Here is a 25,557-nt window from a genome sequence, read left to right as displayed (position 1 = left end):
AGAGACAGCCTTACGCGCACATGAACGGGGGACGCAAGAACGACAGGGTCTTGCCCCTGCCCCAGCCTTCGACCTGCTGCTCCTTGGCCCCCACCCCCCGCCACCCAGCGTGCACACACGTTACTGTCTGCACGGGAATCGGGAGCCAAGGATCAGCAGGTCGAAGACTGGGGCAGGGGCAAGGCCCTCTCGTTCTTGCGTCCCCCGTTCATGTGCGCGTAAGGCTGTCTCTCATCGAAGCTGGCTCGGAGAACCAGCACGCCAGGGCCCGGGCCGTTCTCGGCCTTGTGTCCTGAGTGTCTGTCGGGCAGCGGCAGGGAGGACGAGGAGGCGGAGGGGTCCAGGGGGACGCTCTCCATGTTTTCGGGCTCCAGGTCCAGCTCCTCGGGCTCGGGCGGCTTGTTCTCCTCGCTGTAGTAGAAGGAGACCTCCCGGAAGCCAGGCTCCATCTCGTCCTTGATGCTGCTGATGATCTCCAGGAAGGCAGGCCTCATCTTGGGGTTGTACTGCCAGCACATGCGCATCAGCTCAAACCTGGGGTGGAGACAGACAGGCGATGCGCCCCGCCGCCCGCTGTGGCCGTGGCCGCGCAGCCTCCCGGGCCACTCGCTGTGGCCTCCCCACGACACGTGGACACGGGAGCGCTCTGTCTTTCTCTCTCGGGGGCCCAAGGGGCCTCAGCTTCTCCCGTCTCATGTCCCACCATGGCTTTCACTTTCCCCGGGGCCGAGGACCCTCCGCGGGACAAGACCTAAGTGCTCCTCTCCCAGGGAGGGCAACTCCAGGTTCACACACCGTCTGTCATCACAGGTATTATGGTGACAATGCTAAGGTATAAAAACAGGGGCGCTTGGGTGGCACCGTCGGTGGGGCGTCCGGCTCAGCTTCAGCTCAGGCCACGATCTCAGGGTCGTGGGATCGAGCCCCGCGTCAGGCTCTGTGCTCAGCAGGCAGTCCGCTTGAGATTCTTCCTCTCCCTCTCCCTCTGGCCCTCCCCCCACTCTCTCTCTAAAATAAACCTTTAAAAAAGAGAGAAAAACACAGCATTCTATTTAAAGCATCTCTTGTGGCCACTGATGGAACCTTATTTGCGGAATTAGAGTGCAGGAAACCTCTGGTGTTTCCGTATAAGGGTTAGGGCAGATCGCAGCTCCCCCGACGGTAAGCGGTGAGCTGAGCGGTGAGCGCTCTTTTAATCCCACCTCTGCTGTTTCCGAGCCTCGCCCAGTGGCTGCGGCCGGCCGGCGGGGCCTGCAGAACACACGGCAGGAGCAGGCCTTCCAAGTCTTCCCGGGGCCCCGCCAGCGCCGGCCAGGCTGCCCCTCAGAACTGAGTGGCAGTCCCAGTGACGCCCTGCAGCCAGAGCCCAACAAGGCAGCAGGGGCCGGCAGGGCAGGCAGCGAACACAGCGTGACGCCCGCGCTGGGTCTGACAGCTGCACCGCGATGGCATTTGGGCCCCGAACCTCTGTGAAGCCCTCAGAGCCAAGCGGACCACCGGGAGTCTTCCTGGCAATGGGAAGGGGCCCCCCAAGAGCCGGAAGGAGACAGGAAGAATGGGGTAGTGCGGCCAGCTGACCTGGGGGGGCCTGGGCTTTGACAAGAGTTCGGGGAGGCCGGGGGAGGAGGGGATGCTTCTGATTAACCCACAATGCAGAGAGACCCAGCTTAGTAGAGCTTGGGAGCGGAAAGGAGGGTGACCGAGCAAACATCCAGGCTGGCCCCAGAGCCGGAGGCGGCCACGGTTCCGAGAAGGGACTGGCCAGTGGCCCTTCTAGCTGAAGAGATGCTTTTCAATAAAAACGGCTACATGGAACTCCCCATATTTAGGAAGCACAGAGTACCCCAAACTGGCTTCTAGCCTTCGGGCTGACCACTAGACTGACAGAGCACTTGCTTCTGTCTGGGCCCGGGGAAGAAGCCAGGGGGCAGGCTGGTGGGACACAGCAACTGGCCTGCAGACAGAAAGCTCCTAAGCTAACGGGGCCAGCTACCTTCATAGACCTGGGGGAAAAGGTGTCAGGTCGTTGGAGGGAAGAGGATGTGACCTTGAGGGAGGGTGGGCACAGGAGACTTTTGGCCTGTGTTGCTGCCTGTTTTTGTAAATCGTGTTTTATTGGAACAGCCATGCCCACCTGTTCATAGGTCTGTGGCTGTTCTCAAGGGGGGCCAACTTCTAGTTGAGTAGTTGGAACAGAGCCCAAAATATTCGTCCTGTGGCCCTGTATCGAATACGTCTGCTACCTGTGCTCTGGCAGCAAAAGATCTGGACGAAATGTGAAGACCAACTGGATTTTCCCCTCCCGACCCAGCCCCCTGCCCAGCCACCAGCCGCAGGCCAGGACCGGCCTCTGCCTAACGCGCTCCGAAACACACATGGGGCGGCGCGCGGGCTTTTACCCGGGCGGCCTGCTTTCATCCTCCCGAGTCCGGGAGGCTGGCGCCCGAGACTACATGCCCACTGCGTAGGTGAAGAAGCGGAAGTCCCAAGAGATGACACAATCTGTCCCAACAGTGAGGGCGGAGCGGGGCTGGGCGCTGAACACCACCTACCTCAGGGAAAGGGGCATTTTCTCAGCCTCAGCAAGAACCACCGTGGTCCCCCCAGGAGACCGGTTCCTCTCCTCGAGTCAGTGTCGTGGGGGATTTGCACAGATAAACACGCAGCTCCTGCCTCGGGTCAGATGGCAAACAAGCCTGCCTTCCCTGACCTCCCACTACTGCCCAGGGAGAAGGGCTCCCCCCCCACCAAACAGTACACGAGGCCCCTCTCTATGGCTCCGCCGTGCTCTCCTCTCTGGCTGACCGACCTGTCCCCGACTAGAGGTGCGGCTGGGGGCCAGGGCCAGGAGCACGTGATGGGGTGATGGGCCCTGACTCGGGGCTGCTGCGGCCTGGGGGGGGGATGCTGAGGAGGTGCCACCAGCCAGCAGGGGAACGACTGGAGTGACAACAGCACAAATGACCATGTGAGGCCCCAGTCACAGCCCTTCCAGGGCTGCCCATAAAAGGAAGTCTTTTTCACTCTGTCGGATTCAAGACCTTGTTTACACTATCTCCACAAGAAAACTTTCCAGTAGACTCTAGAAGGATTTATGGGCTGATAAAGCTCTTCTTTAAAAAAGCCCCATGTTTTACAACTAGTTGGCTCTGCTGAGGCCGAGCTGTCCTTTCCCAAATGACCCCCTGTGGGGGCTGGGGAGGGGGGAGTTGCACAGCCCCTTCAACCCCGGGGGGTGGGTCAGGGAAGAGATGGACCAGAGCTGCTTGCTGCCCTGCCCTGCAGTGAAGCCGCTTAAGGGAGATATGTGTGACCCCGGGGGGCAGTGTGAGGAAGAGGGACAACTGGCCTGCCCCCTCCCATCCTGCACACAGAGGGGCCTCCAGATTGCCACCCTACTCTTGGCCCTGCTGGGCATGCACGCAGGTTGTGAGCACAAGCCAAGACGTGAGAGGCAGCACAGTCCACTTAGCCACCTTGCAACAAAGACCAGATGCCAGAAAGGCCCAGAAGGGCTGGGTGTGCCCCTCCCTCCACCTCCTCCTGGCAGCCCGGGACAGCCGGGATCGTCTCTTGAGCCTCCTCTCAGCTGGGGCCGGCAGAGGGACAGCAGGCCTGCCTGACCCCTCACCCCAAGTCACTCTGTCTTTGGGCTGAGATCAAACGCAGGGCCCAGGTACCGCGGGACAGCCCATGGTCGCAGCACGGCTAACCAGGCGAGGACAGCCATTCCTGACTGTTTGGATTCTACTCCAGCACCCGATTCCCACAAAACCAGCACAGGATCACCAGCGAGGAGGGAGCTTTAATCAGCAAGAGGAAAAAGTGCGTTTGAAAACTGCAAAACCCACCAGAGTCTACTGAATCTGTTCCAGACTCATCTATGAGTTGGTGACTCTCTGGGCCAAAAACTTCAAATTCTGTCCTGAGTGCTGTATACTGAGGACCGGCCCCAGCAAGGGTCTGGACGTGTGACGCTGGAAGTTTTACGGAAGACCATACGGCTTCTTGGCCCAGGGCTTAGACTCTGGCGCAGCTCTGCTCTAGGTATGTCCTGCAGCAGTAGAATCCGGCCCTGCTACCCGGCTTCTGAGAGCTAGGACTGTGCCTTACGGCCGTCTCTGGGGTGTCAGCAGTCAGCATGTAGCCAGAGGGGCTCAAGGACATTCGTGGTGTAAGTACAGAGACGCGAGATGGGCTTTGTCATCCATTTAAAATGCGGAACCACCAGTGAACCACAAGTCAAATCTGATCTCGAGCCACTTGTTAAATTAATTCAAACCGAGTGTCGGTGTTAAGACTCGCAAGCCTAGACTCTCTGTGGCTTGGACCATGGAGCCTTTCCTCTAAAGCCCAAGCGTGCGGCGCCGTTGAGGGGATGGGGACTACTGGCCACTCCAGCGGAGCCCACTTCACCTGCTTGTGGGCATCGCCAAGATGCTGGTGCAGAGCTGAGTGCCCCCAGCAGCCACTGCACACACCGCCCCCACGTTACCCTGCTGGGGTCCGCTCAGACCTCTGGAGCCACACAACTGAAGTGGTCTCTTTCCCACTTGGAGGCCCAGCAGGGCTTTGGGGCAACTCCCAAGAGCTCGGCGACTCTCCTCTCCTCTGGGACAAACAGGAGTCCATTCTTTCAGCGCCTACGTAACAAAAGAACTCCTCTCCCAGAACACTCCTTTACCTAAGCTCATCAGGAAGTTCAGGACAACACAGACACTCCCCACCCCATACAACCAACTCGCCTCCTTCCATTTTGTTATTTTCTTAGAAGGGAGAACAGTTTGCCACAGGGGTTCTGGATGGCGAAGCAGAAATGCCTGGTGAATTAAACATTTAATATCCAACGGTAACCTCTCCATGTGAGTTTCCTGGTCACTCTGTGCTGGGAACAGGAAGTTTACCGCTTTTCCCACGGCAGGTGGGCTGCTTCCCAGGCATATTAAATTAATATCAAAACTCCAGTCACCAGGAGGTAGGTCAACTTCAGGAGTCCCACAAGTTTCTCAGCGGCCAACACTTATCTGAGTCAAAGAGAAAGCTCAAAAAACAATACCTCTCCTCCCACCACCCCCAAACCACGTGAACAAAACGCACACCTGCTTTCTCGGGACTGTCTCTAAGCTTGCCACACCACAGGTTCTAGCCACCGCCTCTGTTCCGCACCAGACACTTGGATGCACATTCAGTGGGCATCACTCCTCATACTCCATTACTTAGATTTCTGCTCTGAAGGAAGATCTTTCTTCTACTGGGCTGACAAGGATACAGTGACCACACTGTTCAGAGAGAACAGTACCTGTGAGGGAAACTGGGAGTCAGTGGGCTGTGGTAGCCAGCCCCCAGGGACCCCCACGTCCTGGTATGCATGCCCACTGTAATCAACCACGTCACGGAGGGCTGCCCCCTGGGGTTAGGCCATAACGGCCTCTGTGGCTTCTGCTCTGCCCTGGAATCACTTGCTCTTGGGCAGGGTGGGCAACCTACAAGCGCCCACGGCCCAGATCTAGCCTCCGGGCCGATTTCGTAAGCCCTAGGAGCTAAGAACGGTTTCTATATTTAAGAGTGGTTGGAAAAAATAAATCAAAATAAGAATAATATTTTGTGACGTGAAAATTATGGGAAATTCAAACTTCAGTATCCCCAAATCAAGTTGTGCGGGGGCACAGCCATGGCTTGATCACGTGGTATCTGTGACTGCTTTGGCGCGATGACAGAGGTGAGTGGCTGTCATTGGGACCGTATGGGCCCCTGGAGCCGAAAATATTTCCTCTCTGCCCTTCTAGAGGAAGCGTCTGCTGAGCCCTGCTCGAGGAGAAGCCCGCTGCCTGGCATACTTGGCCGCACGGGTGCGCCACCCTGGGAGTGGGTCCCAGCCCCAGTCAAGCCTTCTGCTGACTGCAGCCCTGGCCGAGAGACTCGGAGCCCGAGCTGTTCAGCCGAGCCGCTCCTGGCTTCCCGGCCTTCGGAACTCCGTGGGATGGCAAATGCTTATTGTTGTTTTAAACTGTTAGCTTTGGGATGATGTTGTACTGCAGTAAAAAACTGGTACAGTTCGGGAGAGGGAGCGTTTCCACAGTAGGCAAGAAAATGCACTAAGTGACTTTTTTTTTTCCTTTTAAACTAAGCGCCCTTTTGAGTCTCTTCTAACTTTGGGTCCTGAAGTCTGAAGAGGCTAGTTGGGAAGGTTCTCGAGGGACCTCCCACCCTGTCTCGGCCACCACCACCGCCCCCCCCCCCCCCCCCCCCATGCACCCTCCCCTGAGTAGTAGAGCCTCCTGTCACCGGTGGGCCTACTCTGCGCCCCATGTCTAGGACCATGCAAATTTCCTACTCTAGGCCCATGCTCAGATGATCAGTGGGTTCCCCTGCCCCCAACACACACACACACACACACGCAGATGCAAGGATGCTGCTTTCCCTATGGCAATCGTGGGTCCTCTTTCTTAATTCCGTGCAAACTGTCCGTGGGATAGAAAAGGCTTCAGCTGAACAAACATTCAGAAGCAGCAGTTACAGGGCATAGGGCCCAGCTAACGTACTCCGCAGCACAGGGGTGCTACACCGAGTCTCCCCCAGCCTGCGGGCCCTGCAGCTGCGCAGTCAGGGCCATGGGAACAAGGCCTCCCACGTCTACATGGAGCTGGGGAGGTTCAGTCTTGGTAGCAACCAAGTCCTTCAGAAAAAACCACAAAACCGTGGTTTGTTGACAGACAATGGTTTCTGCTTCCCAAGCTGTGGCAGCCAGACCCTAAGATGCTCCCCAAGATTCCTGCCCTTGGTGTAAATGTGCCATCATGCAACTCCTCACCTGAATGTGGGTTGGACTAAGGAAGATGACAGGATTTCACTCAGGTATTTTAGTTTTCTCATCCGTGGACTCTGAGTTAACCAAAAGGGAGATTATCTGGCAGTAGATGTGGCTTAATCGGGTAAAACAAAAGGTAAAAGCAACGGAGAGATGCTCTTGCTGGCTCTGAAGAAGGAAGCTGCTCTGGTGGGAGAAGACCCACTCTCTGGAAGGACCTCAGTCCCACAGCCACAGGGCTGAGTCCTGCGGACAACCTAAAGGGCGTGGAAGAGGGAGGCCCACTGCCTCGGATGATGGCAGCCCCAGCCTACATCTGATTTCAGTCTGGTGAGACTGAGCAGAGGGGCCAGCACACCTGTGTCTGGATTCCTGACCCAAGGAAACCGGTGAGAGATTCAAACGAGTGGAGCTTTCATGACTGTTGAGGCCAGTTTCCCTGGTATCCAGATGAAATGGTATCTGACTCGTATTTGCAAACCATCCCGCCGCTCTGAGGCCCCAGCCTGAGGCAGTGCTCCCTTGAGGCAGATCGAGGGGTCTTAGACACGGAGACAGCCCGACCATTCCTTCGGGATCCAAACATGTCCTGAAAAGCACTTCTGGAAAATTCCAGAATTGGTCCTGAGGTACTAGTAGTAGTAGCCTCCCTTCCACCCACTGGGATCCAGAAGAATCTCTGAGCCCCACCTCAACATGCCTGTGGAAACCAAGTGCACCGTCGCCTACCTGTCCCGGTCCTTGTCCTGCCCCCGACGACCCAGCCACAGAACACCTTCACACCCTCCTCTGACTTGTTCCTCCTGTGCACAGACAACGCGGCCCTCTAGCCTTCCGCAGCTCTGACCCCCGCCAACAGAGGGATCCTAAGAACACCGAGCAGTGAGGCCCAGGACGCATCATGGACGCTCTGCCCTTAGTGGACAAATCTCAGGAACACGACGCTGAATGATTTTGTTAAAAAGAAGTGCCAGCGCCCAAAGCCCGAAGTCTGCAGGGAGGTCAGCTGAACCTCGAGCCAGGTGCCCCATGGGTCACTGGATGAAGCTCCGGAGAGCATGTGGCTTTCATGGCTTAGGACTTTCGTCAGCACTCAGCAGGGAAGAAACCCGAGGGAGCCCCTGTGGCGGTGGCGTGCGTGGGCCACCATCACACTCAGTGCCAGCCATTACATCGGAACCAGAAGCATAAGGGAGACGGGGTGAAACTGAGGCAGCTCCAAGAAGGCACGGGTTCCTGCCATCAGGATGACCCTCTTCTAAACGCCCCCCCGGCCTTCACGGCACCTGCGGGGCCCGAGAGACTGGCTCTCAGAACCCCTCACCACCGCCCCCGGCGGTCACTGATCAGGGAACTGGGAAGGGGGGTGGCCGGGGCCCAGGAGGTACATACAGCATGTCGGGGCAGTTGTCCGGCTTGTCCAGAAGGCCGCCCTCCATAACGAAGCGAAGGACCTGCTCGTTGGACAAGCCCTGGTAGGGCTGCTCGGCCAGCGTGGCGATCTCCCAGAGCACGACGCCGAAGGACCTACGGGACACAGGGGACAACGTGAGGGCTCAGAAAGCCGAGGGCAGACCCCGGGTGCCGAGCGACGGTCCGCCGAGCGGCAGCCGAGCGCGTCCTGCAGCGTGCCCGGCACCATCTTCCGCAGTTGCCACTCACGTTCCCTGCGCAGGAGACTCAGCCCCCGGGCACAGTGGAGGAAGCTGGGGTGGAGGGGGTTTGCCGGGTCCCCGAAGGGCTAGGAAGCACCTGTGTGCTCACGTGAAGGCCGGACAAGCTGAGTTGAGGGCCCCAGCGAGGCTGCCGGCAGGCACTCTAGCCTGTCATCAAAGGCAGATCCCCAGGCCCTGCCGGGCCCCCGGTGCAGTGGGCCCCCACGCGGCCTGCCACAGCCGAGCCCGTCAATGCACTCCCCCGTTGTGCAAACTTGTACACAAGGAGCTCTCAGTGCTGCCTGCGTTTTTAAAACACACCGAAGCCTGGGGTCCCGGACCGCAGTTCTCATTTCATTGGTCTGCGGTGTTGGAAAGCTCACTGGGGATCTCCCAGGTCCGGTGGGGCCGGCGGGGAGAGAAGCCCCACGGGGGCTGGGGTTGCGGCTGGCCTACGGAGGGCTCAGTCTCAGGGCGGGGGGGGGGGGTGCGGCGAGGAGGGCAGTACTGGCTGGTTATGGGGCTCACGGGCCACCAGGCGTCCTTAAGCAGAGTTTAGCCCAGGGGCAAGGGGCTGAGGAGTCAATTCAGCAAGGGGAGCAGTGAGCGATTCTGCCAAGCGTGCGGTTTTGCCTGTTGCTTTAGAAGATCCGACTACTGGAAGACAAGTGAAAATACATATACATGCACACAGAAAGTTCAGGTAGATAATGCTGAAAAAGGCGATGCTGTAATCTGCAAAATAAAGGTGCCTTCCCAACACGCGCTGCCATCTTGTACACATTTTCCTCGGCCTATTTGCCTTTATATTCGGTTCATTTCGGCAGAATAAAGCAGGCTCGTCAGCAGCCAACGGCCCGAGGGGCTTCCGACGGGACCATGCAGGGCCAGGGGCGCGGGCAGAGCCACACCAAACATTCTGGGGCCCGGCACTTCCCACGGAGACTCTCGGGATCCTGGCCGGGAGCCTGAGCCAGGAGGGCCTCCGACTCTGTACCAGAATGTTCTATTCACTGCCTCAGCTATAGCTCCTTTGCCGTGAAAAAAAGGTTTCTGTGCAAATTGGTACTAAGAGCAGATGTGAGACACAAATATAGAATCTTAGCAGAGGACTGACCCAGCCAAGATCCTTTTTAATTTCCAGTGACCAAGAAACAGTCTTCAGTATTGCACAAGAGATCTAGAAAAGCCAAAGACCCAGAGATCTTGGTGCGGCGTTCGGAGGCTGGGGCAGCCAGCTTCTCTATCAGCTTCGGCGGGGGGTGGGGTGGGGACACGTCCCGCAGGGCTACGGCTCCCCACCGTCCCCTCGGCTAGGCAGGACAGCCCAGGAAACGACAAGCTTGCTGTTTTTACTGGCTGCGGGCCTCGCCCGAGGGGCTACCTGAGAGCAGGGTTCCCTCGCGGAGCCACGCACCTTACACAGGCTGCGGTAGCCCGGCCTCGCTCACCGGCGCCCGCAGCGACCCTTTCCGCCACGGCTGCTCGGCCTCAAGTTCCCGGTCCCTTGGCTACCGGGAACTTCCCGTGTCGCAACCTCAAGCCTGTCCCGCAGCCCTGCTCTTCTGGCCCCACTTGAGCAGTCCACCCCAGGTCCTCCATCCCTCGGCCTCGTCGGGGCCCAGCACCGCGCCCATGGTCCCCCTCGCCTGGCCGACAGCACCCCCGGTTTGGGCGCCGGCACCTGACTCCACTGCCTTACTCTCCAGTTAACGTGAACATCTTATTTTATTTTATTTTTTTAAGATTTTTATTTATTTATTCGACAGAGAGACACAGTGAGAGAGGGAACACAAGCAGGGGGAGTGGGAGAGGGAGAAGCAGGCTTCCCGCCAAGCGGGGAGCCCGACGCGGGGCTTGATCCCAGGACCCTGGGATCACGACCTGAGCCGAAAGCAGAAAGCAGTGTACCGACTGAGCCACCCAGGCACCCCAAACGTGAACATCTTAAAACACAGAGCCAGGTCACGCTCCTATGTCACGCTTCCTTCAGAAGCTTTACGCGTCTTTGTAGAACCTGAAGGATCAGGCCCAAGCCCCTAACACAACGTTGGTCTGAGGCCTTACTTGGTCTCTCTCTACCCTAATTCCCTCAAGGGAGTCCCGCCGGCCTCCACAGGCAGCGAGCCCAGTCCTGCTGCCAGGGCTCCCCGCCCACCCCGCAACATTCCCGCTGCCCGAAACCCGCACCCTCATGTCCCCATCGGTGACAATTCATATTTTAGGGTGCCCTATAACCCCATCTCTTCTGGCTAGGCTTCTGTGACTCTAGCCTGTCAGGATCACTTCCTCTTCCCCTAAGACTTCACCCCTCAAGGACAGGGAGCATGTCTCTAGTCACCTTGTTCTTGCACACACCAAGCATGTCCTGAGCCTCACCAGGTCCTTGCGATCACACCCGCGAAATAACACAGCAGGTAAGAGGCCCAGCTCTCCCCCAGAGGCCTTCCCTGGAGTGACTCTTGTGTGACGTCTGTGTCGCTTGTCAGCGAGGGCCACTTAATGCTGCAGTCTGGTCATCCTTCACGGGACATGACCAGCTGTATGGGGTCTAAAGGACGGAGGCCGAACCAACTCTACCCAACACCAAGATGGCCCCGGGACATCACCACTTGTCACAGGGGCCGTTTAAACACCGATCAAGCTCCTGCAGACCCTGTAGGGCGTGTAGACATTCCTAAACACACCTCACCCCTCACCTCACAGATGGAGTAACCAAAGCCCAGAGATGTCCCATGGCTTGACCAAGGCCACACAGCCAATCAGAAATAGGCAAAACTCATGTGTTTTTCAAAGCAGGTAATTTGCCATGTGGCACTGGTATTAATGCCATCATATAAAACCAAGTCATGAATTTTGTGGACACATTTCTTCCTGAAACACTGGACAAATGCCTTTGTGTGACGCCTTTTCTCATTATGAGCACTGTTCTCCCCCAGAGAAGGGACAACTTGCTGTGAATCTCACAGGTCAGTGCCAGGGCTGCCTGAGGTCAGCAACTACGCCTCAGCACACCAAGACGGGATCGGGTCAGTGTCCCACCCACCAGCAACTCAAGACCTACAGAGAGACCCACGTTCCCCACTCTCATTCATTAGCCACTAAAGAAGCAAATGATTGTAAGTGCGTGCAACCAACCCTGGATATTTGTGGCGGTTTGGAAACCTTAGTGAGTCAAGACACGAAGACTATTGTAGGTTGACCCAGATGCCCAGGAAGGGAACACACCTGTGTCTTCTAACCCAAAGGCTGGGATACAGTGCTACAGAAGGGCTGGAGAAGGAGCCAACACAGTGTCCAAGCGCCTGGGAATAAAATCTCAAAGGGCCGCAGAAAAATGTGGAAATGTCCAAACTAGAGAAAAGAGACCACTTCCTTGTGACTCCAAGGCCCATCTTATCAAAACCAGAGCAGGGTGTGCACTGTGCCACAGAGAAGGGTCAGCGGGTATCACCAAGAGACCGATGTAGGCATGATAGGAGCAAGACCAGCAAAGAACAAGGATGTCTTAAGAAGTAGGGTGGTCTGTTTTTGTGAGGGAGGGAGTAAGCAGTCCCTAGAGACGTGAGCAGAAGCTCAACAACTAGCTGTCAAAGGTGCCATGGATGGGACCTGGGGGCTGGACGTGACCACAGGGATACCCCCCAAATCTGAGATTCTGGGTCTCCTTTACAAAGTCAAATAAAATCCTTGTCTCTCTTTCTAGATTTTCAACTGTTTAGGAATGACTATGCTATTGAACATATCCTAAAATGACTGGGGCACCGGGGTGGCTCAGTCGGCTAAGTGTCTGCCTCTGGCTCAGGTCATGATCCCAGGGTCCTGGGACTGAGCCCCGCATGGGGCTCCCTGCTCAGCGGGGAGTCTGCTTCTCCCTCTCCCTCTGCTGCTTGCCCTGCTTATGCTCACTCACTCTCTCTGTCAAATAAATAAAATCTTAAAAAAAAAAAAAAGAAAAACCTTCAATAAAATGATTTCCATTCCTTTGACAGGGGAAGCTTTAAATTCTAGGCAACTGAGAAACCCTCCATATTCACCAACGTCCTGGCTGGCCTACCCTACCTACCTGTGTTAACTTCAAAGGCTGTGTTAAAAAAACAAAAACCTAAAGTACTCAATGCCTGGACAGTGAATGGAATGAATACCAAATACTCATTCTTGTTTATATAAATATATTATTGGTTCATAACATCTATGCCATCAACTGAGAGAACACTGGCATCGAACACCCTATATGTCCCTTCGTTGCTGCTTGTCGCAATCATTGCTAACCAGACTTTGGGCAAAATTAGCCTGGAGATATTAATAACTCCAGTTTTATCTTCCTATTCTTCCCCTTGTTTTCCCTGACTCTCACAGTTTTTTCTATTTTATCACACTGTAAGCTGACCTTGGAGCTTTTGGAGGCATGGAGGCTAGAATAATCAGATGAAGAACAGACCCAGGCCTGTCCTCTCCCCATCATCTCTACATCTAAAAATGATGGTGAGCACTTTGACTTGACAGCAAAGAGATAAGTATCTTGGACAAGCTGATTGCAAAACAGGTCTCCTACGTGAACTCGAGAGGCAATCGCGCTTTGCCGGGTCATATTCAAATGCTATTTCCAATTTGCACCTGTCTTCAAAGATCCAAGGCCCTCGAACTGTGAAAGGTTCACGAGGTTATAAAAAAAGACGATGTCGGTCACTATTTAAATAGCTCCTCTATGTGGTCATCCAGGCATTTGGAGTAAACAACTACCATTTCTGTAACACATCAGCAATGGGACCTCCTGAGAGGACAGCCAAGAAACTAGCTGACGTGCTAGAAGGTAGATGTGCCAGGACCTCGTCCTGCCAAGGACCTCAGTTGTATTTTAGAGCCTGACCTCCTCTCTACAATGTTGCTGATGAATCACAATAAACAGTACTACTGAGAGTCCTCTGCACTCCTCAGCTGGTAAGCTTTCGACACCAAGATACGTTTATTATTAAGGGAGACATTTTGCTTTCCATACCATCCTTGGGTCAACAATGATGATGCCCATGGAAAAAGGACAGACAGCAGATGGGACCAACAAGAAAACACATCCGGACTCGTGAGCTTTGGGTCTAAATAAAGTAACGTCTGCAATCTGAAGTTTTAATTAGGTAAGGCAGCCGCGCACACACAGAGTGGCTGTTGGGAAAGAGAAAATGAAAGCAGGCAGGCAGGGGAGAGGTGAAGTTCTCGGACTCCTGGTGCCCTGTCTCCAGGGCTCCTGGCCGCTTAGTGAGCAGCTAAGGATTGAAAGAAATGTTGGCCCTATAAATTCTTTAGATCCCACAAATACCCTCAGCTAGCCTGCCCACAACAGGAACCCTTAAACAACGCAGCAATGTGGCCCACGTAACATTTATTAGCCGAAGCTGGAAATGGGGTAAGAGTGAACAGAAAACAGGAGGAAAATAAAGCCCTTGAGAATGAGCCAATGGGATCTGTGGAGGCTGGAGGGCTCTGGGCTTGTGGTACAGGAAAAGTCTCTCATACCAGACGTCGGAGTGAGTAGTGAAGACTCCATCCTTGAGAGACTCGGGGGACATCCAGCGCACAGGCAGCAACCCCTTTCCTCCTTTCCGGTAGTAGTCTGTCTCGTAGATGTCTCTCGTCATACCGAAATCTGTAAGGTGGAGAGAAGGCACCAGAGTGACGTACTCTGAGCAGCTCTCAGGGCAGAAGCAAAGATGTCCCGTCCCTGCTGCAGGGGAGGGCCCTACAACCAGATCCAAGGGGGAGCCGTACTTTAAGGAGGCTGGGCCTCAGTGTTTGCAGTTGTATGAGGCAGAATCAGTAAGGGATAACTGATTAATCATGTGACAAAGAAATACCAAAAAATCTTGGCTTTCAGATGTTTATAATTTGACTCTTTAAAAAAGCTAATTGCAGAAGAGCCTGGGTGGCTTAGTCGGTTAAGCGTCCGACTCTTGATTTTGGCTCAGGTCATGATCTCACGGTCATGAGATCGAGCCCCGAGTTCGGCTCCGTGCTCAGCGGGGAGTGTGCTTGAGATTCTTTCTCTCCCTCTCTCTTTGCCCCTCCCCCTGCTCTCTAAGAATCTTTTAAAAAAAGTTAATTCCAAATAAATAAATAGTCAATTTCTTTATTCATTTAAAATGAGAAGCAGTTACACATTATCAAGCCTTACAGTTTATCAAGAAAATATGTACTGTGTAGACCAAAGGTACTTATATGTGGTTTTAAAACCTGGTGAAATAAACAAGGGCATGTTGACTCTTATTTACTCGGTAGCACTGCCCCACTGCCAGAGGAAATAAAATAGTTTTGCTGCTTAATATGGGGGAAAATATTGAAAGTACAGATTCACGGGGAAAAAAAGTACCCAGTAAGATGCCTAGGAGATGCTATTTACTAGGCCCCTGGAGCTATTACTCAATAATGTTTTTCATCATAATACTCCCACTCGTTTTTGAAAATTTCTTCCATTTTCCATGTCTCTAGAAGATGTCACATAATTACGTTTGATGGCAGGCTTGCTTTATAATCCTAAATTATTGCTTCTTTGTCAGATTTTGATTTTCCACTCAATCATACAACCTTTTCTTACAGGGACTCTTCTGTTCGCCTTCCCAGGAAAAAGGGCTGCTCTTCTTTCTAAAATGTTCATTCATGTCTCTAACTGTGCCACAAAGCGGTAAGGCTACAAAGCAAACACAGGGAATAAAGTTCCTTGGACGTTAACCAACACAATTTACTTGTACTGAGCTGAGGGCCATCGAACTGCCTCTGGTAAAATTACCTGTCATGTTTGTAATCCATGAGACACTGGGCATAGGAAAAACAGGGTTTTTGAACCCTAGTGAAGAATAAAAATGAAATGTTGATCTTATCTCAGAATTAATCCAGTGACATGCAAATGAGAAGACTTGCCTTTACTTGCACAAAAAGGACCAAAAAAAAAAAAGGAAATCCCAGAAAAAGAACACAAGCTATTTCTTAACACAAAAGAAAAATTTCAAATTTTAGGGAGAAAAACCACAAGTACAAAGAAAATGACACTATAAATGTGCCACCTGGTTGAACGGTAAATATGGTCCTTGCTGACTTGGGACTTCAAATGGCAAGTCGCACAACAATAGCTCTCCCACCGTGATGTGAAACCAGGAAGAGAATAGCACGAACCAGGCTCCTGCATGTGCCGGAAAGAGGGTAGGAAGCACGATGCCGACGGGCGGAGGAACCAAATATCTACTGAGGACCAGCCCCATGCCAGCCATGTGCTTAGAGCTTCCCTGCACCCACTTCTTCCCACCATCTCATGGGTCTGCTGTATCAGCATGCCCATTTCAGAGGGACAGAAACTGAGGCTCACAGAACTTAAGGCACTTGGCCCGAGTCTTATCTGTTATTGGCAGAACCAAGATTTAAGCTCAGGCCTTCCCGGTTCCCTAGTACTGGGGAAGGGGAACTGGTTAGCATCCCTGTGGGAACAATCTGAGTCCCCATGAAAAAGGGAGGGGAATGGAAAGGGAAGGGGGGAGTGAGCAGGAAGCACAAAGAAAGCGCAGACAGCAGCCAGGGAGGTTCTTCCTTGGAAATCCTGGAGCATGACAGCCTCTTGGGCTTCAAGGGGCACCAGATGTGTGGGTGCTTCAAAGGGCCAAATTCAGGGACACACTGGTGGCTCCTGAGTAATTCTGATGACTAAGGGATGTTTACTCTATGATATGGTTCCATTCATCACCCCTGTCTCCTACAAATGAAAAATCACCCCTCATTTGATAACTATTCTAGAGGGGATACTCATTGTTCACAACTAAAGGGCCAAAATAGTTCATTCAAAATCATTGCTAAAGAAAAAAATTACTGCTAAGGAAAGGTGAGCATTTCCAGAATAGACAGCTCAAGAACTAGACAAAGAGGTTAGTTTCATTTTACCTTATTATTATTTTTCCTGGACTTTGAATATATCATGCCATTCCCTTCAGGCCTGCAAAGTTTCTGCTGAAAAATCAGCTTATAGTTTTACAGGGTTTCCCTTGTATGTAACTGTTTTCTTTTTTTCTTGCTGCTTTTAAAATTCTCTTTATCACTACTTTTAACCATTTTAATATTATGTATCTTGTCGTGGACCTCCTTGGGTTGATTTTGTTGGGGGCTCTCTCTGCTTCCTCAGTCTATTTCCTTCCCCAGTTTGGGGAAGTTTTCAGCTATTATTTCTTCAAATAAATTTTCTCTTCTCCTTCTGGAATCCCTATAATGTGAGTGTTACTATGTTTGATGGTGTCACTGACTTCCTTTAACCTATCCCCTAACTTCCTTTAACCTATCCTTTTTCCTGTTCCATTTGGTTGCTTTCCATTACTCTCTCTTCCAGCTCATTGATCTGTTCTTCTGCCTCCTCTACTTCTTATTCTCTCTAGTGTATTTTTAATTTCAGTTATTGAGTTCTTCATCTCTGATTGCTTCTTTGGTATATTTTGTATCACTTTGTTGAAGGTCTCAAATGAGATCCTCCACTCTTCTCAAGTCCAGTGAGTATCTTTATGATGATTACTTTGAATTCCCTATCAGGCATATTGCTCATCTCTGATTTGTTTAGCTCTGTTGCTGTGATTCTGTCCCGTTCTTTTGTTTGGGACATATTCCCTGCCCCCTCATTTTGTCTAACTCTCTGTGTCTGTTTTTATGTGTTGGGAAAGTCAGCAAAGTCAAAGAGGTTAATTTTAAATAGATTTCAGATGTAAAGTGTCCCCTACAGTTTCTCAGGATAAATATTTGATGTTTTTCTGAACCATCATCATCTCATAGTAGGAAGATAAGGGTTCTGGTAAGAGGAGGTGTTTTTCTGAGCAGCCCTGAGGTTGTATGTGGTTTTTGTTCTGTTTTTCTTTAATCAGGATTAAGAGATCAAAGCAAAGTCCAAACCTAAAGGCTGAAATGAATTTCTAACTAGTGCCAGAAATGCAATCCAACCTTTTTTTTTTTGGGGTGTTTGAGTGGGTGGTGGCAATAAGAGGTCTCACCAGCAGGTTGGTCAGCTAAGTATTATAACAGGTCAAGAGTTTAGAGGTTGATCAACTTGGGTGTGAACCCCAATAAAGGACTGCCACCTCCCTGTCACAGGGCTTGCCACGTCCCTGTCACTGCTCTTGCTCTGTGTAGGTGCCTTCACTGTTAGGGGACCTCACCTCTTAGAAAACTCCATGGACCACTGGGAAGACAAAGCTCCTTACAAGCTGGGAACATTGGGGGAATATTGGTAGTTCGGATGGCAACTTTTACTCCCAGGTCAAAATATCTGAGGATGTTGCCTCAATTATTTCTGTAACCAATGCTTAGAACTGTTCTGCCAAGAAATGCCTCAAGTGCTGGGAGAGGCTATCTCAGGGACCATGGCCTCAGCCCATCCTTGCCCACTGCTTGTTTCACTGTGCCCACATGTGCTATTGGGATTTGAGCCAACCCAGCCAGGTCTGTGATGGACTACCAACTGGAGATAGCCACATTATTCCCAAGAGCAAGACTCTGTACTCACGGGATGCACTGGAAAACCTCTTCACAGGTAGGCTAATGCCAACTCAGTCCCTGAAATGTGTGAGTTGAGTTCTTGTTCAGATCTGGAAAGCTAAGAACACACCTCCGATTTTGACCGTGAAATCTTCGGCCACCATGCAGTTCCGGGCAGCAAGGTCTCTGTGGACAAACTTGTTGGCGTTGAGGTATGCCATGCCATCTGCAATCTCCCCAGCCATCTGGATCATCTTGCTTAGGCTTGGAGGTGCTAGGACTGGATTATTCTGTTGGAGATTAAAAAAAAAAAAACTCAGGTGAGAATTGAAGGAGTTTTTCCCACCCTATGTTCTTTCAGGGTGTGCAAATCCATCTTGGTTCAATCTGAGCACCACAGGTAATGACCTAAGAAGCAGGACTTGCTCAGAGGGAACATGTTATTATGGAAACCATAGCATCTGCTTCGTGGTAAAGTCATGCGCTTGCTCACTGACCACATCACACAAAGCTGCAGAGAGAAACACCAATTAGCACAACTTGGGACCAGCATTTTCTATTTTGGGTAGGGCAAAAAGTATTTAAAGTGAAACTAACAATTTCTCATATTACGAATTCTTGGTTACTCAAATTTTTATTAGTTCATATGTTCCTTTTATTTCTATAATCAAAGTACAGGTAAAAGGACGGAGAGAATATTACAAAGGCTATGTGGAAATAAGCAAATGTATTTCCCAAACGGACACTGTATGCTTTATTTCCCACATAAACACTGTTATAAATTATTTGATCTTTCTCTTTCTCTTCAACTTTCTTCTAAAGTACAAAAATATTGAGATTAATGTTTTCACCTTACAATGTGGCATTCTTTGGATTATTATTTTCCGGGGACACCAAGGAAAAGAGGCACTTGCCATTTAAGTCCAGGTGAAGCTTATTCCAGAGGGGGATGAATATAAAACGGTGACATGGAACATGGATGAACATTTCCTTTTTTTTTTTGCAGAGGAGGGCAACATACTGGCTTTAGAATTAAAGAGCAATGCCTCCAAATAATAATAATAAATCCATGTGGAAAAAAGTTTATATAAAACATGTGCCCAAATCTCTCTAACCTTAAAAAAAAAATAGAAAGCCAATCAGCTTGCCACAGGTTAGATGCTAACCACCTCTTGCTCATGCTAGCACAATAGATTTTACCTCAGTTTCCCTGACTACAGAGCATCTGTTACAACACTGCAAAGCCAAGTTGCTCTGACAGGTCCCACATGCCACCTTCCCAGCTCAAACCCTGTGGACCATGGGCAGAGCATGCCTGGGTGGGATCACTGCTGGGAGGACGAGCTGGGACCATGCATGGAAAGTGCCTGCCAGTGCGTGGACCCTGGACAGGATCTGTGCTTGGTGGAGATTGGCTTTGTCCAGTGACGTGCTAGTCTCTGTTGCAAGCTGCCTTCTAGAAGCAGGGTAACAACCCTCCAAGTACTTCCCGGTTAGTTCCCTATGCTTGACATACATTCACGTTCTGAAGAGACTATCAACACCGTCTCTGGTGATTTAAAATACTTATCACTGAGTTTCCTGGGGAAGTGACATGATGTCCTCAAGGGTAAGCCTGAGCCACCACTTTCTTTTACACAGGAACCTTGTTTAGACAAGCTGTTTCCTCCCCAACCCCCGCCCCCCGGACCCACCATTGCCTTTTAACCTTTTCGGGGCTTTAGATATGCATGGTATGCTAGGAAATCTGTGGGTAAAATGTTAAGTTTATGCTCATCATACTTAAGCTGTGGAGTATTAAGTATATGTGTTTACTGGAAGTGGTCATTCATAACTAATATGAAAAACAGACTCAATGAAAGGAACCTGGTTGTAAATATCGGAGGAGAGGGCTGCCATTTTGTCGGCTCATGGTGCTGCAGTGCCGTTCTTTCAGACATTTCAGAGAGCGGAAATCTTTCATTTGCTCAGAGCTACTGAAGACATGTATACACAAACACCCACATTTAGCAAAGTAAATGAGCAAATCTTCACTTGGGGAGAAGATGCCAAGTAGAATATAATGAATCTGCAGGACAAGCATACATATTTTTATACTTGACATGAGTTCGGAAGAACAAGTTTAAATCTGACAAATCTAAGAGTGAATTTTAGATCTGAAAAGGACTTGGATAATCATCCTGTCCAACCCTCTTATTTTACACGTGAGGAAGCCGAGGTGCAGAGGCCCGCAGCGGCTGCCTGAGGACGGCAGACAGCTAAACAGCAGAGCCAGGACTGAAGACGTGTCCCAAATGTTTATTCTGTGCCTGAAGTCGGGGATGCAGGGAGTGAGGGTTCCATACTTTTCAGAGGTGCCTTGAATGAATCTGAAAAGAAATACGCTGCCATGCATCTCTAGCTGCCCATCTGATGAAGCGGTTCTCCTTCACTCTGGCTTGTGAATGACCAAAGAAGAGCCAGGAAAAGGCATTAAGATCCAGGGGAGCTGGGGACCCACGGTGGCAGAGCAGAGGGTGGGTGTGTTGTACCCTGCTCGCAGGTGCCCCGGGCCACACTCAGCCTCGTGACCCTCACAGAATCACAAGCATCATCTGCTGTGAATAAAGGAAGCCACACGCAAACAGGTGCTCAGAGCTCAAATTGAGGAAATACTACGTGGGGGATAATTAAGTTGCAGATTAAAAGAAAACAAAAGATTAAACTCAAGCAGAGAAAAGCTGTAGAAATTCAAAAGGGGTAGAGAAAGGGAAGGATTCTGGCAGGGGCAAGCAGATACAAAGCCTACTCAACGTGGAACAAAGTCAGGGTGAAAGTAAGGACTTTGAACCCACCAAGGTGGCCCAATGAAAGGCAGATGTTGCTGGGATTATTTGTAAGTGTTTATCTACAGGTTTATTCTTAGAATTCCTCACTTTCAAGTCATGCTTCCATATGATAAAAAGCTGGCTTGTGGGTTCCTGCCACAGAAGGGGAGATACCACGGTGACTAATGAAAAATTACACAGGATTTCAGCCGGTTTAGACTTTGAAGCTCATAACACAAATGGATCTTTTTTACTAGACGAAGCAGACTGTGCAGCTGAGGCGAGTATCAGTCTGCCTCAGAATCGGGCCTGAAATGCGGGTGCAGAGTTTGAGAAACAAGGCTTCCCGGTCTCCAAGGCGCAGGCTGTTGACAGCGTGGGGTGGGGGGAAGGGGCGTGTGGGTGGGGAGGGGGCTCATGAGGGAGAGGCTGTCTTGTGCATGGAGCTGGGTGGGAGACCACCCTGGCACAAGAATCGCATCCATCTAACACTGAACTCTGACAAGCATTTATGGAAAGACTGCCTGCCCCAAACACTGACCCCGAACTGGGTGTGGCTGTTCCCCAGGGTGAGAAGCCAAACATGACGGGGTGGGAGGGGAATCCACTCAGGGACCAGAGAAGAGAGAGTCCATGCTAGGAGAGAAGTCAGCGGAGGAGATGGTTCCTCCTGGCCGGGGAGGGGGGGGGCGGGGGGGGGTTCAGGGAGCGTGGGCGGTGGAGGAGGTAACCGGTGGTGGAAGAGGGAATGCAGGAACAGACGCAGAGGCGTTAGGGAGGGGGGTACTTGAGGAATGGCAAGTGCCTCTCACAAAAGCTCACAGGTCCCCCTCTAGTCAGGGAAATCTTTCACATAAAGGACCTACAACCAAGCATGCAGCAAGAAACATTCGATACTGAGAGTAAGTAAATTTAAAGACACCGTATCTCCTGGGGGAAAGGACGGATAACGTGCAAAGTTGGTTAAAACCAAAACTGACCTCTATTTCTGGCCTCAGAGACCTGAGATAGCTTTTGAGATCCCCCCGTGTCATCAGTTCCATGATGACCAGCGTCGGCTGGCCCTGGGACACTACGCCCAGCAACCGCACCTGGGAGGAATGACAAAGAGAAGGACTCAGAGGGTGAGGGTTACCCACGACTGTCCCCACCCACACTTCTCAAACTGTCTGGTGCTGGGACCTGCAGGGCCCACATGAGCAGGCCCCAGGGGGCTCCACTGGCTGGGGTCTGCCTCCCATGCACAGATGTCTAAGGGCAACCGCGAGGTGATGGGGGACTCCGGAAGGCGGGGGCCAGGGGGGTGGAGGAAGACACCAAACTCCCCAAGTGGGGCCACGGACACTCTGGGAGGCTCCAGGGAAGGGTTCTCCCTGTGTCAGGTTCTGGCTTCCCGGGGGGCTGTCTCTTACCACGTGGTGACAATTGAACTCCTTCATCACTGAAGCCTCATTGAGAAATTCAATCCTTTCACGCATGCTCGCGGCCTCATTCACTGTTTTAATGGCCACCCTGGTTTCTGGCTCATCTTTAACCACGCCTTTGGCAACTCCTTCGTATACCATCCCAAATGAGCCCTGCCCCAGCTCTCGGCTCATGGTGATCTTCTCTCGAGCAACTTCCCACTCGTCAGGTACATACACTAGAGAAGAAGAAACCAGAACTGAGCCAGGTAAGGCAAGGGACCCCCTGGGCAGAAGGTGCTTTTGGGGGGAAACCAAAGAACACAAGATGCCACTTCCTAAAGCCCACAGAGAACATTGGGAACAATGATGCAGCTTGTCCTGAAATTTCTGTCAGGCAGCAATACGGTCATATACTGGTATTTCTCAAAAAAAAAAAAAAGTAAATAAAATCTTAAAAAAAATTCTGGTGTTTCAAGTCTTCAAGGATTCTGTGATAATCTGAGGATACTAACAGCATAGAAGAACCACAAAGGAGTCCAATCTGAGATGTGCTAAGTATAGAATTCACAACAGGTTTTAAAGACTTAGGGGCACACAGCTGGCTCAGTTGTAGGAGCGTGTGACTATTGATCTTGGGGTCATGAGTTTGAGCCCCACATTGGGTGGAGAGATTACTGAAATAAATAAAACTTTAAAAAACAAAACCCCAAAAAACCCACAAAATCTTAGCACAAAAATTCATGTGAATATTTCAATAGTTTTTGTACTGATTACATATTAAAATTGATAATACTTTGCATATACTGGGTTAAATAAAGCATATCGTTAATACTTATTTCACCTGTTTCTTTTACACTTTTTTTTTTTATATGGCCACAAGAAAAACTTGAGGTTACATATGGGACTGGCATTATATTTCCACTGGGAGCACTATTCTCGTCTAGACAAGTGTCTCCAGCCTCATCAAAGACCCCGGAGTGTCTAAAGGGGTACAGAAGCAACTGAGCTCTGGCCCCAAGGAGCATTCAGTGGTGAGCAGGGTGGAGGGACAGCTGATGAGCAGAGGGGTGTCCCCAGGGCTCTGGCCTGGGCTCCGTGAGCTCAGGGACCTCCCACAACCGGGGGGCGAGGGGCTGGGTGGTGGGGCATGCTAAGACAGAGCCCAACTAGGACTTTTCCAGCCCAGGCTTTTGGTCTGGTTTAAGGAATTAAATAAGTAATTCCAGGCAGGCAGGAAGCAGAAAGAGAGGAACAGGGAGAAGGGAGGTAAGAAAGAAAAGAAAACAAAACAGAGGATCCGTCCTGCAACCTGAATGGGCAGAATGAAAAGTAAATTACACCTCTGAGGAGTGTCCAATATGGCCTATATTAATCAATCTAGAATTTTCTCTCATACACATTTTTGTATTTCACATTACATGTTTTGTAATTTCATAAACGGAAGTCTACCCTCTGCATGGCTTAGGTGCCACACAGCCCCCGAGAAGAGGCTGATGCTTGCTCAGGAGAGTTAAGTATGCCAGACAAGCCAGTAGATAAGACTCTTCATAATACCCCTCAGAAAGTATAAAGAGACACTGCCTCAATCCATTTATCTCTGAAAATCCAGGCTTGCTTTTAATCAGAATTAACTATGTAGCACACCATAAAAAACAGAGTTAAAACCAATCACATTCCTTCCTTGGGAGGTCCCTGAAGTCAACACTTGGAATCCTTTTCTCTAAATTCAACCCAGCAGCTCTGACTTGAACCAGCAGTCCTAAGCCCCTCCAGCCAGCCTCAGGTTATGGGCACAATGTTATCAGCACTTCCCTATAGGGGATTTTCAGCATACCCTGGAGAATGGTGACATGCAGATTAGCTTTTGGAGAAAGGAGTTTTTAAAGCATTTGCGAACTGCAATGTCATTTTGTGGCCCCTTGAGGAAACTAGCTATAAGGTGCTTGTCAAAAGGCCGAATAAATTAAGTTCAAATGAGGTGATGGTGTTCCTACCTGTTGGCCCGGGTGACAATGAGTTTGGGTTTTGTTTATTTTATTTTTAAAGAAGAATCAAGGCATATTATGAAAGTAGTTCTGGAAAGATACACAATTTGAATTCAATTCACCAGTACTGTCTGATATTATCGTATTAATGCTCTTTCCAAACTTCCTGGATGCTTCGTAGTCAAAACTACAAATGCCCGTCTCCTGTGCTTTATTTCAAAGCAGGGCAAAGTCTCTGGAATAGTCTTATTCCATCTTTACAGAGAGGGAAAGTGGCTTTGCATTCCCCCCATAAATTCCATTGGGTGTGTGATGACTTGCCTTACCTTATTTTTTTTAAAAAGCTATCATTTATACAAACAATGCATAAAAATCTTTTTTTTTTTAATAAGGAAAAAGATCCTCTCCACAAGTAACTACTATTTTAAGTTTGTTGTGTATCCTTCCAGAATGTTCTCTATGCCTTATATACATACATACATTAATTATAGGAGTACAGAGGTGTGTGTGTGTGTGCGTGTATGCACATACAAATATATATGTGCCTATTAAAAATAAAACTTTGTGAGATCTTTATAGAATCAGGAATAATGTCATTATTCTGCACTCGATTCCTACTCAGGGAAGGCTGCTTTTGATTGGCTTTACTGTAAACAGAACTGAATTAGAAACTATTAAAGAAATCACAGTGAAACTTTACACATTTATATAGTGCTTTTGAGTGTCAAAGTGTTTTTCTTATGTTCTCCATTTGATCAGGATGATCAATCAGAATAATCATGAATCTATCTCCTATCTCCTATACATTTATATCAACTTTCACTTCACCGAAAGCCAAGAAGAGGCAAACACTTTTTCTAAATGCATCTACCCGATTTCACGCACTTACTCATTCACTGGATGAACCCAATCCAGATACTCCTGTGGGTGAGCTTCCCCGCCCGCCCCGAGGAGCTCACCTCACGGTGATGGCATCACACTGTCCACAAGATGCCAGAGACTGTGTCACCCCAACTTCTCAACTGCCTCACTATGTGACCTGGGCAAGCTTCTCCTCTGCACCTCCCGGCCTCACCTCCACACAGGCGGGCCTGAGAAAAGCCACCTTACAGGGATATAGGGACCTATGGGATGGCATTTATAAAAGCCCCCAGCAAAGTGCCAGGTAATGGTGCTGGGACCAATGCCCCACACTGACTGACTTTGAAAGGTCTGGATTCAAGCCCACGAGGGAGAAGAGACAGCAAACGAGGGGGGAAAAAAAAAAAAGAGATATCCATGGAGTACAACACAACTTCCAAGTCAGACCTTCTCGGTCACTGAACTAAATGGCCCTCATGAGTTACTATCCGAGGGTATGTGAATGGGACGTGAGGGTATAAATCATGTGATCCCAGTCAGGAGGGG

The 25,557-nt window shown here is 50.6% G+C and overlaps 1 protein-coding gene across 1 annotated transcript in view; it reads right to left on the bottom strand.

The window, feature by feature from the left end:
• IGF1R (insulin like growth factor 1 receptor) overlaps positions 1–25,557 on the bottom strand; it is a 299,888-nt gene that overhangs the window by 3,081 nt on the left and 271,250 nt on the right. The window contains exons 16-21 of the mRNA XM_021680652.2: positions 22,172–22,401; positions 21,740–21,850; positions 18,083–18,242; positions 13,975–14,104; positions 8,201–8,335; positions 89–534 (exon numbers count right to left, since the gene is read on the bottom strand). Coding sequence (XP_021536327.1) covers positions 153–534; positions 8,201–8,335; positions 13,975–14,104; positions 18,083–18,242; positions 21,740–21,850; positions 22,172–22,401 — 1,148 coding nt within the window. The 3' untranslated portion in view covers positions 89–152. The remainder of the gene's footprint in view (positions 1–88; positions 535–8,200; positions 8,336–13,974; positions 14,105–18,082; positions 18,243–21,739; positions 21,851–22,171; positions 22,402–25,557) is intronic.

The sequence above is a fragment of the Neomonachus schauinslandi genome, chromosome 9 (assembly GCF_002201575.2).
Source record: "Neomonachus schauinslandi chromosome 9, ASM220157v2, whole genome shotgun sequence".
Lineage (NCBI taxonomy): Eukaryota > Metazoa > Chordata > Mammalia > Carnivora > Phocidae > Neomonachus > Neomonachus schauinslandi.
The sequence above is the reverse complement of the archived record's forward strand: the minus strand, read 5'-3'. Positions and strand labels throughout refer to the sequence as shown.